The sequence below is a fragment of the Macaca mulatta genome, chromosome 2, assembly GCF_049350105.2.
Source record: "Macaca mulatta isolate MMU2019108-1 chromosome 2, T2T-MMU8v2.0, whole genome shotgun sequence".
NCBI lineage: Eukaryota > Metazoa > Chordata > Mammalia > Primates > Cercopithecidae > Macaca > Macaca mulatta.
The window spans coordinates 99588769-99602360 of NC_133407.1; the positions used below are offsets into that span (position 1 = coordinate 99588769).

At 36.9% G+C, this 13592-nt stretch overlaps 1 protein-coding gene across 20 annotated transcripts in view; it reads left to right on the forward strand.

Annotated features, from left to right (window-relative positions):
* Positions 1-13592, forward strand: part of GOLGA4 (golgin A4) — a 119556-nt gene that overhangs the window by 85920 nt on the left and 20044 nt on the right. For 19 of the 20 annotated variants that reach the window (XM_015131367.3, XM_015131368.3, XM_077992126.1 and 16 more), the window contains 4 exons: positions 3582-3695; positions 5672-5692; positions 6196-6264; positions 7516-7591. In XM_015131367.3, the coding sequence (XP_014986853.3) occupies positions 3582-3695; positions 5672-5692; positions 6196-6264; positions 7516-7591 (280 nt within the window). The remainder of the gene's footprint in view (positions 1-3581; positions 3696-5671; positions 5693-6195; positions 6265-7515; positions 7592-13592) is intronic. The other variant, XM_077992131.1, reaches the window with a different exon arrangement.

The window sequence follows — 13592 nt, forward strand, 5'->3', positions numbered from 1 at the left end:
ATGCAAATACTACTAAAAAGGGCTATTAGCAGTTCTCAGCAAACAGCATATTGCTTTGATTCAAAGACATAGTCTCTATGACTCTCTCATTTAGAAATTTCTGGGATTGGAATTTCGTATGGGATTTGTATGTATTATGTAGTAGTGTTTTTTACCCCTTAAAAGCTATTATCAGATTGGTGATTTGTCTCAGTGATGACATTGTAGAATGCTGCATTTTTGTCACCTATTAAAATAATTCTGTGATTTGTTAATAGCAAGTTTGAACACAGGCACATTTTCATTTTTCTACTTTGAATGACATTCTTACCATTCCTCCATTTGAAGAAGCTGGAAACTTTTGACATCTTTAGTTCCCACTTCCTATGTCTCTAAACACCATACACATACATATTCATGTACCTATTTGGTCATTAAATCTGCTTCTCTCCCCAGCATAATTATCTGACATATAATGGGCTCACAGGATATGGTTTGAAACATCCTGAGAGTCATGTTGCCTGTTGCTCTTCTCTGAACTCTGCTGCTGCCACCACAGTCTGTGCTGCCATTTTTTCATCTGGCCCGATCTGTTGTATTAATGTCCTACCTAGTTCCCTTACTGCAGTTTTTTTTTTTCCCTAACATAGTCATCTCTGTCAGAGTTATTGTCTGTCTGGAAACAAAGGCGTGAATTTATTACTTCTCCTAAATATGTGCAGTGGTTTCCCATTGTCACAGTGATACCTCGTCCAGTTTGTTCTGTGTTCCAGCCAAACTCAACCATAGCTTGTTCTTCTCCAGATGTTTCCTTTGTACATGCTTTTCTGTGTGCCTAAAATCACGTTCTCAGGCTTCATAAAAGAATGCAGGCGTTACCATCTCTCTTTTGGCTAAAAAAAATGTTGGGGAGCAGGTGTGTGTGACTGGGCTCAGTGGCTTATACTTGTCATCCCAGCACTTTGGGAGACTGAGGCAGGAGGATTGCTTGAGCTTGGGAGGTCAAGGCTGCACTGAGCTGTGAATGTGCCTCTGCATTCCAGCCTGGGTGACAGAGTGAGACCCTGTCTCAAAAGAACAACAACAAAAAAAAATTAAAATTTTTAATTTTTATTTTTATTTAGAAAAAATTTTTGAATCAAATGTATTCACATGGCTTAAAGATTAAAATAATATTAAAAAGTATTCTTGGAGATGGCATATATGTATAATGAAAATTGTACCCATTCCTCCTCTCTGTGTTCTGTGTCCTCTCCCTCTTCTCCCTCCACTGGCAACCATTAGTTTCTTATACTCCAGTGTTTCATTATGTAAACAAGCAAAAATGAAATATATTCTTATTTTTTTCCCCTTTCCTACTCAAAAGGTAGCTTTTTGAATATGCTTTTCTATGTTGTTTTTTCACTTGTTCATTTTTTTTGAAACCTCTTAAATATAATTAATTGCATCTATGTTCCTTGGTACTCATCTATATTTGTTACTTACGTGATTTTTGTCATATACACATATGTGTGTAGGAATGTATTAATAAATTTATCCTCTCCCTTAGATTATAAGCATCCCTCTAGAGAAGAGATTTTGTTCTTCTCTAGTCTTGAGAATCTGGCCTAGTGCCTGGCACATACTAGCACTTGATAAATTTGAAGGAGGTGACACATGGTGGAATTCATTTGGGAGGAGGGCATGGTGACTTACAAGTTGGAGACTCACAAGTAAGGGTGCCTAATCTCAATCTCAGAGCAGTCTCACTTGGAGACTATATTAGATACAAAAGGCTGCATTAGATACAAAAGGCTGCATTAGATACAAAATTGGTTTCTTTTTAACACTGACTGTATTTTAGTGATTTTGTTTTGGCATAATAACTAGTCTTCAAAGCATAACCTGTCATGTATATACATAAAGATTCAACATAGTTTTTCTTAGTGTTTTTACTTCAAAGCAATAATATACTTTTTTTTTTAATCTTAAAAGAAGACTAGAAGGCCTTTATAAAGGAAATTACATAACTGTTACTTCAATTAGAAATGACACATCAAAGATTCTTTTCTAATTATTGGGGGGATTGCTTTAAATTAGTATCCCACAGTTGTCAAAGGAAATGTCAGACATAGCTAATTGTCATATTAGAAACTGAGCGTGACTAAACAAGTAGCTCTAGAGGTTATTCTTTCAAACAAGGCTAAACCACATTGACACAACCATACAAGAAATGTCAACAAACCAAGACAGCAGTGACGTATTTACAACAATTATGGGTTGATGGTATTTTAGAGGTGGAGGCCAAATTCAAGTGTGCCTCAGTGGGAAGATATCTAAGATATCTGAGGATATCTAGTAGAGATCTCTGCTATACTTATGTTGAAAAAAGGGATTTGTTTTTGCAATTAAGTCTAAGAAAATTTCATGAAAAGTGGTATTTAAAATTAGATTTTCCAAATGTCCTATGATTCATTGCCTTATTTTGTGCCATAGGGCCTATGTTTGCATTTGTTTTTGAGAATGATGTTTCTGTTTTTGGCAAGTCAGGATCTGTTAGATCCGATACCTGTTTGTGATTGTTTTTCCTGTTAAGTCTCTTGCTCAGCAAACACTTGCCCTCATTACTCAAATAAGATCAATATTCCAATTCCAAATATTATTTTAGCACAAAGGTTATTGCAAGATTTATAAGAATAAAGAGAGGTCTGGGTTGCTCTGTACAATAAATCATGGCAATGACCAAGACAAATGAAGGAATGTAAGGATGGAAAACAGCCTTTTACCAGGGCAGTCAAAACAGAAGAGAGGACAGTTCGTATGCCAAATTTTATAAGTAGGAATATTGAATCAATAAGTCACGTATTGCTCTTTCTAATTCAGCCTTGTTTGTTTTTTGCAGTTTGGGGCAAAGGAAGTCATTACGTTGCTTACCAGCACATTGGACAGTAACTAATTTTTTTTTCAAAAATAGATTTTAGTAGAACATTTTACCTCAGAGAACCACTGGTAGGGGTGGATATATAGGAGATGTGCAGGCTTGTCAAATTAGAATAAAGGACTATCTGTTGATTTATGCAGCCTAACTAAAGAGGGTGAGAAAACTGAAAACCCCGTAACTTCTGTGATCTGTAAATTGCCATCTGATTGGGTAGTGTTGTGTATAAAAATATCTACTACTTTATTTTAATGAATATTTTCTAGAAATCAAATTCCAATATAGAAAAGGCTGAAATCTTAAAACACAGGCTATGTATTGTAGTTCTGTCACAATTCTGTTATATACCTAATTGTTGCTTAAACCTGGGAACCCTAGTTTAAGGGGAAATAAACAGCTTGATGAGCTTTTTGGGATGAGAAGAGAGGGAGTGAGGGTGAGAAAAATGATATCCTATGAATAATGAGCATTGGAAAGGGCTTGGAGTTTAAAGTGAGGCATGAAGGAAGGTGTTTAGAGCACAATAATGAATTAAAATAAAAACAGTAGTGTGTGTCTCAAAAACTTAAATGTTTATTTCCTTACAGAGAGAGTTTTCTCTACACCATGTTGCCTCTCCAGAGTGCTTTTTTGATGTGTTCATTTATTAACGCTGCTTCTTTTTTTTTTTTTTTTAATCCTAAAGGCTCGTGAAGAAGAAATGACCACAAAAGTAATGGACCTGCAGACTCAACTTGAGGAGCTGCAGAAGAAATATCAGCAAAAGCTAGAGCAGGAGGAGAACCCTGGCAATGATAATGTGAGAGGAGTTTGAGTTTGCTGCACATGTTTCTTGAAAACATTGTCATTTCTGTGATTTGACTAGCCTACTAACATACATACATATTTATCTCATTTAATCCTAACAAAAACCCTTTGAGATTTTTACCTCTGTTTTATAGACAGATAAACTAATGTTCAAAGAGATTAAATAAAATGTTCAAGCTCACACAATAAATGTTGTGGTGAGGATTTAAACCAAATCTACCAGACGTCAAAGCCTAGGCATTTTGTTATACCAATGCTTCTCCATCTTTTCCATGGAAACAATAGCGGAGGAAAGTGAATCTTACAACCCTGGAGCATAGCTAAAAATAGTCCATCGTAAATGTAATACGTTTAGATTTTTGGGTTTTTGTGCTAAAAATTCACGTTAATTTTATATCCTACTCTGTAATATATCCTTAGTTGTAGTCACATAAAAATGGTGTTTTTAGTTGTATACTATTAAGAAAAACAATTTCTTTCTTTTTGGCCAGTGGACCAGATGCAAATACAATGTGATGATTTGGGAAAATTGGACTGAATTCAAAGAGAACTGGCTTGCAAATCTAAGCTTTTTTTTTTTTTTTTTTTTTTTTAGAGAGTCCTAATCCTTAAGTAAAATCGTCATTATGAAAGGTAGACCATGTTTACTCCGTGCTTTCTTGTCCTGCTGTGCACCTCAGCAGCACACACCCACAGTTGGAGCAGGCTGCCACTGTACTTTTCTACTGCCTAAAATGTTCTCACTCATCCAGGATGGTCTTTTCATAGCACAGTCTTGCGGGTAATGGGAAAGTGGGTGGTCACTATGACTTTATCCTGGAGAGGATTTGTTACAGAATGTCAGTTACCAGATAACAATTTTTTACACAACCAGTTACATGGATGACTTACCCACAGTGCAGAGAAAGGGCCTCTAAAAAGAGCTTTCCTTCTCTGTCACTTAGTAGGCATATGTCAGGTGTAAGCACTGAGCAAGCTGAGAGGACCATTTTTTGTTTCTTTAATAGCTAGGTTAGTTGTGTTTAAATTTTCTTTACTTTCTTTCTTTTTTTGCCGTTTAGTCATGTAGTCATGACTTGAGTATTCCAGGTGCTATTATATATTACTTCTTTTGAGAAAATACATGTTTTTAACTAACTTTTCCTTAGTATCAAAGTATTAATATTGGATATAGTAACATTTTAACTTGTGTCAGGATGCCATAGAATATTGAAACATTATGAGATATTAAGAAGGACTTCTGAGTCCTTTATCTTGTGTCATAAGAAAGGTAAGAAAATAGCCTTAATTTGTCGGGGCGTGGTAGCTCATGCCTGTAATCCCAGCACTTTGGGAGTCCGAGGTGGGCGGATCACCTGAAGTTGGGAGTTCGAGACCAGTCTGACCAACATGGAGAAATCCCATCTCTACTAAAATTACCAAAAAAAAAAAAAAATCAACTGGCCATGGTGGCACATGCCGGTGGTCCCAGCTACTTGGGAGGCTGAGGCAGGAGAATCACTTGAACCAGGGAGGTGGAGGTTGCAGTGAGCTGAGGTCGCGCCATAGCACTCCAGCCTGGGCAACAAGAGTGAAACTCTGTCAAGAAAGAAAGAGAGAGAGAGAGAGAGAGAGAAAGAGGGAGAGAAGGAGGGAGGGAGGGAGGAAGGAAGACTTAATTTTTATTTCTACTCTAAACATTTTTTTTTCTGTTTTATTCTTCATAAATTTGTTTCCTTCTGGAGCATCTTCTGGTGCTTCTAGATATCTTAAATTGCAATATGTATTTAGAGTATAATATTTTGTAAAACAAAACAGACCATTTGTTTTGAAGCACATATTTAAAGTTGCCTTACCTCAAGTCTGACCACTTCCTTGAGACTCTTAACCCTGACTTCTTATTTCCTTATATCTTTATAGTGCTTTGTTTTACTGTTTCTTATAGCTATTATTGTATACACTCATGTTCTTTCTTTTCCATTTTTTCAGGTAACAATTACGGAGCTACAGGTAAGACTAGTTCTTTTTTTTTTCTCTTTTTTCCTTTGAGCCAGAGTCTCGCTCTGTCACCCTGGCTGTTGCCCAGGCTGGAGTGCAGTGGTGCAGTCTCGGCTCACTGCAACCTCTGCCTCCTGGGTTCAAGTGATTCTCATGTCTTAGCCTCCCAAATAGCTGGGACTATAGGTGTGTGTCACCACGCCCGGCCAATTTTTTTTTAGTAGAGATGGGGTTTTGCCATGTTGGCCAGGCTGGTCTCGAACTCCTGAGCTCAGGCAATTACCCCCCTCGGCTTACCAAAGTGTTAGAATTACAGACGTGAGCCACCACACCCAACCAAGACTTGTTCTTCTTTGAATTTGTCTGAAAGTTGTGCATTTTAGGAGTATTCAGTGTTACAAGTTAAAACATAAAGAGACTATTTTAACAAGGAAAAATTTCCAAGCAGTACAGAAATGTGTCTGGGCAATAATGAAACCTCTGTGCATTTCAGATCTGACTTTTTGTTCTTTCAGACACAGCTAGCACAGAAGACGACTTTAATCAGTGATTCGAAATTGAAAGAGCAAGAGTTCAGAGAACAGGTACAGGCCTAATTGGTATCTTTTATTTTGAACTAAAGTTACGTTAGTATGTCCTTGGATCTCAGCTAATTTTTAAATAGTTGGCTTTGAAATTTTTCAGTCTTACACACAGGAAATTTTATGTCCACATCCAGAGGTACTAGAGGTTTTCTTTATAAATTCATGATCATATATATTTAAGCAAGAACATTTGTATGATGTTATTTTTAATGCCTAACTTTTTTTATAACAATTTGTATAATGTATAGTAATTTATGTTCTACAAAGAAGTTATTTTTTGCTTTTATCAGAGAGAAAATAGTCATCTATCTTTGGTACTTTTTCCAAGTGATTTAATTGTCCTAATTTAATTCGCCCATATATTATTGATGGACAATATATGTAAGTCAATTTAAATAGGACCATGTGGTACACCTTCAAGGATGCACAGTACACACATACCAGGATATGTGGTATATGATCTTTAGTAAAGTCTTTTTCCAAACTCTAGGAGAAATAGTGCCTCAAATCAGCAGACTGAGTTTGAAGGCTAAATCTCCTGGGATTTTCCCAGTTCTTTTAAAATTCATACAGACAAAAATCTTGATAATTGTTAGAACTGAGTGATGGATAGGTATATGAGCATTAATTGTGCTATACTTCCTTGGAATATGTTTGAAATTTTTCATAATTTCATATTTCTAAAAATTTCATAAAGATAGGTCCCAATGTGACTTTATTTTTTGTTTCACCAGTGATTTAACTTTTCCCATCTATTCTCAAGATTACTGCTTTAAAATTCTTTTAACATCAAATCTTGAAAACTGCCCTAGCATAACAATGTTTATTATATTAGTTATTTTTATTGTGCAAATATACACATTAAAAGTTACCATTTTAATCATTGTAAAGTACACATTTCATTGACATTTAGTTTATTTACAATGTTGTGAAACCATCACTGTTACCCAGTTCCAGAATATTTCATCACCCCAAAGGGAAACTCCATACCCATTAAGCAGTCACTCCCCATTACCTCCTCCCCATAACACCTAGCAGCCACTAATCTGCTTTCTGTCTCTATGGATTTGCCTATTCTGGGTATTTCATATAAATGGAATAATACAATACCCGACCTTTTATGTTGGGCTTTTTTTTTTTTTTATTTTTTGAGATATAGTCTCGCTCTGTCGCCTGGGCTGGAGTGCAGTGGCATGATCTCATACAGTTTCCCTGCGAATCTTACATGGTCTGATTATTTGTTATTTTTAGATTCATAATTTAGAAGACCGTTTGAAGAAATATGAAAAGAATGTATATGCAACAACTGTGGGGACACCTTACAAAGGTAAGGATGATCTCGTATCATGTTATTCACTGTTATCTTTTATTGGTGGATTTGTGCATGATTTTTATTTTTGTCTTTGCTAATTTATATTTTTTCTCATTAAAAAATTTTTAATTTTATTTTTTCTTAATTGATAAATGCATATATGTATTGTGTGCAACATGATATTTTGAGTTATGTATTCATTGTGGAATGGTTAAACTAAGTGCACTACCTAACATATTACCTTTTTTGTGTGTGTGTGATGACACTTTAAAATCTACTCTTCACAATTTTCAAGAATACGGTATATTGGATGGGGAATAATACAGTACATTAACTATAGTCAATTTTATTCTTATTTATTACATTAACTATAGTCAATTTTATTCTTATTCAAACTATTATAATCATATTTTACAATAGATCTTTTGAACTTATTCTTCCTTATTGAACTGAAATTTTGTATCCTTTGGACAGCATCTCCCACCGCCCACAGTCCCTGATAACCACCAGTTTACCCTGCTTAAGTTCAGCTTTTTAGATTCCACATATAAGTGAGATTATGTGGTATTTGCCTTTCTGCAGCTAGCTTATATCACTTAATATAATGTACTCCAGCTTCACCATGTTGTTCCAGTGACAGGGTTTTCTTCTATTTGGAGGCCGAATAGTATTCCCTGTGGTTAATCTGTTTTTAACAATGAATATATTTTACCTTTTAACAGCTGGTTTTAAGGAAAGAAAGATAGTAAGCTGGCGGGCGCAGTGGCTCATGCCTGTAATGTAATCCCAGCACTTTGGGAGGCCGAGGCGGGTGGATCATGAGGTCAGGAGATCAAGACCATCCTGGCCAACATGGTGAAACCCCGTCTCTACTAAAAATAAAAAAAATTAGCTGGGCATGGTGTTGTGCATCTGTAGGCCCAGCTACATGGGAGCCTGAGGCAGGGGAATCACTTGAACCTGGGAGGTGGAGGTTGCAGTGAGCCAAGATCACACCACTGCACTAAAAAAAAAAAAAAAAGGAAAGATCCACTCACTTCCCAAAGTGTTGGATTACAGGCATGAGCTACCACACCTGGCCCAAAGGATTTTAAAGATGAGCTTGAGTCTTTATGTGGTAATTCCCTTGAGATAATCGAAATCATTGAATAATCTTATATAACACCCATTCTCTAAAGTTCAGTTTCGCTACCTCACTGTATTAAGAATAGTTTTGTTTTGCTACATGTTTTGTAAACCTTTCTGCTTTCTCATGGGAAGCATGAGGACATAAAAGCCATTTGGCATTCTTTTCTTTTGTGGTTTTGAAAGCTCTCATTGCTATCAAATAATGTAAAATACTACACTACACAAATTTTAACTAAATTAAAAGGCTTGCTGTCGATCCTTTCCAAACTGGAGCTCCTCAAAAAGAAGTAAAAACCAGCCTGGAAGTTTCCTATGCTCACTGCAGAGATGATTCTTGCTGCAAAGATTATTTACTATAGCTAAGTCACTGTATATGATTCTCAGCATAGAACTAGGCTGAATCAGCCTACAGCCATACCACCGTGAATGCTTCCAATCTCATCTGATCTCAAAAGCTAAGCAGGGTTGGGCCTGGTTAATATTTGTGTGGAAGAACTATACTGAATCAGTACTCAGCAGTGCATAGAGAATAGTGTCGATTCCTTTTATTTTCCATTTAAGAATTTCCTACATAATTTTCTTTTTTCTCAATTTTGTGAATACGTGTATACAATTTAATAGCTAACTCATAATACTAAGTGCTAAACACTTATAAACACATTTTTGTCTTTTTTAAAACATTATTTTTCTCAGATTTCTGAAGGATAATATAGCTTATCTGCTCATTTAATCCTCTTAAAAATCCAAGCAGTCTGGTGCAGTATGCACATTAATCTCTTCATCATGCTGCCTCTTTAAAGAGTAAAATGAGGCCAGGCAGGGTGTTTCACGCTTGTAATCCCAGCACTTTGGGAGGTCAAAGTGGGTGGATCACTTGAGGCCAGGAGTTTGAGACCAGCCTGGACAACAGGGTGAAACCCTGTCTCTATTAAAAATACAAAAAATTAGCCAGGTGTGGTGGTGCACACCTGTAATCTCAGCTACTTGGGAGGCTGAGGCAGGAGAATCACTTGAACCTGGGAGGCGGAGGTTGCAGTGAGCCGAGATCACGCCACTGGACTCCAGCCTGGGCAACAGAGCACAACTCTGTCTCAAAAACAAATAGAGAGTAAAATGAGCACCTATCTTGTAGTACAAAATAAAACATTCCTAGTTCTTTAGAAGTCCCTGTGTGTTTGCCTTTACAATATCTATCCCTCTCATCATTTTTACTGTTTCCCCTGACTTTTCTTAATCATTATCTTGTTCTTTATCATTTACACCTGTATTTATATTTTCAAGCAATATTTTGTTTAGATTTTGTTTGCTTTGTGAATTTATGTAATTCAGTCATACCATAAGCATTCTTGTATGACCTATTTCTTTGGCTTAATATAAGGTTTGAGAGTTACTCAGATTGTGTGTAGTTGTGGTTCACTCATTTCCATTATATTAATTTTGTGCATTCTTTTTCATTTTTCCTAGTACACATGTGGAAATTTTTCTCTAGAATATATAATAAGAATGGAATTGCTAAGTCATAGGATATATTTTTGTGCATATTCCATATTAGGTTAAGCCAAACTGTTTGCTGTATCTTTTGTAGTAATTTCCACTTCCATCAGCAGTGGGTGAGATTTCTGACCACTCTAGCACCTCATCAGTGCTGGATATATATATATATATATATATATTTTTTTTTTTTTTTTACATGGAGTCTCGCTCTGTTGCCCAGGCTGAAGTGCAGTGGCGTGATCTCAGCTCACTGCATCCTCCACCTCCTGTGTTCAAGCAATTATTCTGCCTCAGCTTCCCAACTAGCTGGGAGTACAGGGGTCCACGCCCAGCAAATTTTTGTATTTTTGGGAGAGACGGAGTTTCACCATTTTGGCCAGGCTGGTTTTGAACTCCTGAACTCAGGTATCTGCCTGCCTTGGCCTCCCAAAGTGCTGGGATTATAGGTGTGAGCCACTGTGCCTGGCCTCATAAATGTTCTCTTTTGGTGGTGATAAATAGTTGGTTAATTTGAATCAAGAGCCAAACAGTGCTCATACATTACATTTGATTGATAAATTACTTAAGTCTGTTTTGAACTTTAGGTCCTTCTTCACCTTTGCTTTTATCATTTATTTGATGAGAAAACCAACTTACTTGTCATATAGAGTGAACCACATTCTTAATTTTCTGGATTCCATCTCCATGGAGTCCTCTGTCCCCTGGTAGGTAGAACTAGAGGCTTGATCAGATTTAGGTTTGATTAGCTTTAGGTTTGCATTGACAGTAGTGCTTCATGAAGGAAGTTGTGTAATTCTTGTTGTCTTATATCAAAACTTTCATGACATATTTACAATTTTAAGATCTGCCACCCAGTTCCAGGTGTGATCCATCACTTTTCACCAGATTTTAGCATCCATTGGTAACTTCCCTGATCTGTTACTTCAGTAGTGGTTGCATAATGGTGTTAGTAAAATTCGACCATTTCTTGTGCATATATTAATTGGAATTCTTCTATAAATAGGAACTTTTCCACATTATCTATATGGTTACCTTGAGGTACAACTCAAACAAGAAAAGCAGGATAAATTTCAGTTAGTCTGAAACTGGTAAACAGAGTTTATCCTGCTTTTCTTGTTTTTTTTTTTTTCAGTCAGAGTCTCAATCTGTCATTCAGGCTGGAGTGCAGTGGTGTAGCCTTGGCTCAGTGGGACCTCTGCCTCCTGGGTTCAAGCGATTCTCATGTTTCAGCCTCCCAAGTAGCTGGGATTACAGGCGCACACCACCACGCCTAGCTAATTTTTGTATTTTTAGTAGAGACGGGGTTTCGCCATGTTGGCCAGGCTGGTCTCGAACTCCTGACCTCATGTGATCCACCGACCTTGGCCTCCCAAAGTGCTGGGACTATAGGCATGAGCCACTGTATCTGGCCAGTTAGTCTGTATTTTTGAAGATCTGTTTCTGGCACCTCTAGTGTGTTTCATTGATCAGTTTGTCTATGCCTGCTCTAATACCTCACTGTCTTTTTTTTTTTTTTTTTTTCTTCAGTAGAGATGAGGTCTCTCTCTATTGCTCAGTCTAGTCTCGAACTCCTGGCCTCAAGTGGTCCTCCTGCCTTGGCCTCCCAAAGTGCTGAAATTTCAGGAGTGAGCCACCATGCCCAACCTTAACTATCTTAATAACCGTCACTTCGTAATAAGTCTTGATGTCTGGCTGGGGAAGTCCTCCCACTTTTTCTTTAAGAATTGTTTAACTATTCTTAGCTCTTTGAAAGTCCATACAGATTTTAAAATCACCTCGTTAAGTTATATACATGCATACATATACATTCTTGGGAAGATTTTGATTAGGCTTACATTGAATTTATAGAAAAGTTAAAGAGAATTGGAATTTATATGGTATTGATTCTCCAATCCATAATCACAGTATACCTCAACATCTACGTAGGTCTTCAATGTCTGTCAATAGTGTTTCTTGGCTGGGCACAGTGACTCATGCCAATAATCCGAACACTTTGGGAGGCTGAGGTGGGAGGATCACTTGAGCCCAGGAGTTCGAGACTAACCTGGACAGTATAGTGGGACCCTGTCTCTAGAAAAAAAAAGTTAGCTAGGCATGGTGACATGTACCTGTAGTCCCAGCTACTTGGGAGGCTGAGGTGGGAAAATCACTTGAATCCAGGAGGTTGAGGCTGCAGTGAGCTGTGATCGCACCATTGCACTCTATCCTGGGTGACAGTGAGACCCTGTCTCAAAATAATAATGTTTGTTGTTCTCAGTAGTAATCTTGCACCTCTTTTATTACATTTATTCGTAGATGTGACTGTAAATGTAATATTTATTTTCTAACTAAATGCATATTTTAAAGGCATTACGGCATGATGCATTTTTTGAGGAAAATCCAAGCAAGCTTATGTTTTAAAATTATCTGTAACACACAGATAAAATTGTGTTAAATGTCAAGTGGATTTTTCAGTTATACACTTTGGAATTTGGCCCAGATAAAGTGTGGATTTTAAAATGCTGAGTGTTACGTAGATGAAGTTATTTGGGAAGACCCATTAGAGGCAATGAGTAGACAATTTGGAAAGCCTCTTTATTTGAATAGTAACTAATTTCCTCTAATAATTGCTTAAAACCAGAAATAAGAGCTATAAAGTCTTTTGTGCCACTGTTTGGGAGAAATCAAGAAGAGGCACAAGTATTGAAAAATAACATTAATTCCCTCTCCTGGAAAATAGCTATTCCAGCACTTTGGGAGGCCAAGGCAGGTGAATCGTGAGGTCAGGAGTTCAAGACCAGCCTGACCAACATGGTGAAACCCTGTCTCTACTAAAAATACAAAAATTAGCCAGGCATGGTGACGCACACCTGTAATCTCAGCTACTCAGGAGGCTGAGGCAGGAGAATCACTTGAACCCGGGAGGTGGGGGTTGCAGTGAGCCACGATCTCGCCACTGCACTCCAGCCTAGGCGACAGAGCAAGACTCTGTCTCAAAAAAAAAAAAAAAAAAATACTCTGCCTATTTAATAAAATTACTTATCTTCTGAAAAGTGAAAAAAGATCTGCATTTTGTATAGATCTAGAGGAATAAAACAATTAAGTATAATATATTTATTATATATTATTTCCCATAGGAAATAATGTATTTTCATTATTTAGTTCTTAGAACTCTATACTTGCAAAGTATAATTTGAGTGAGTTGAGTCTTCTAAAAGTATGCACTTAAAAAAAATTCCAAACATGTGAGTACATGTAACGTACATGTAATGTATGGAGGCTGTTTAACACCTCAGAATCCACCCTCCAGAACATTGCCATTTCTTTTGAGGCTTCTTGTGCTGCTCTGTAGTCTTTATATCTCTGTTGTTTCCCAAGAGTAACTGCTGTTATTATATTACAACATAACTAGTTC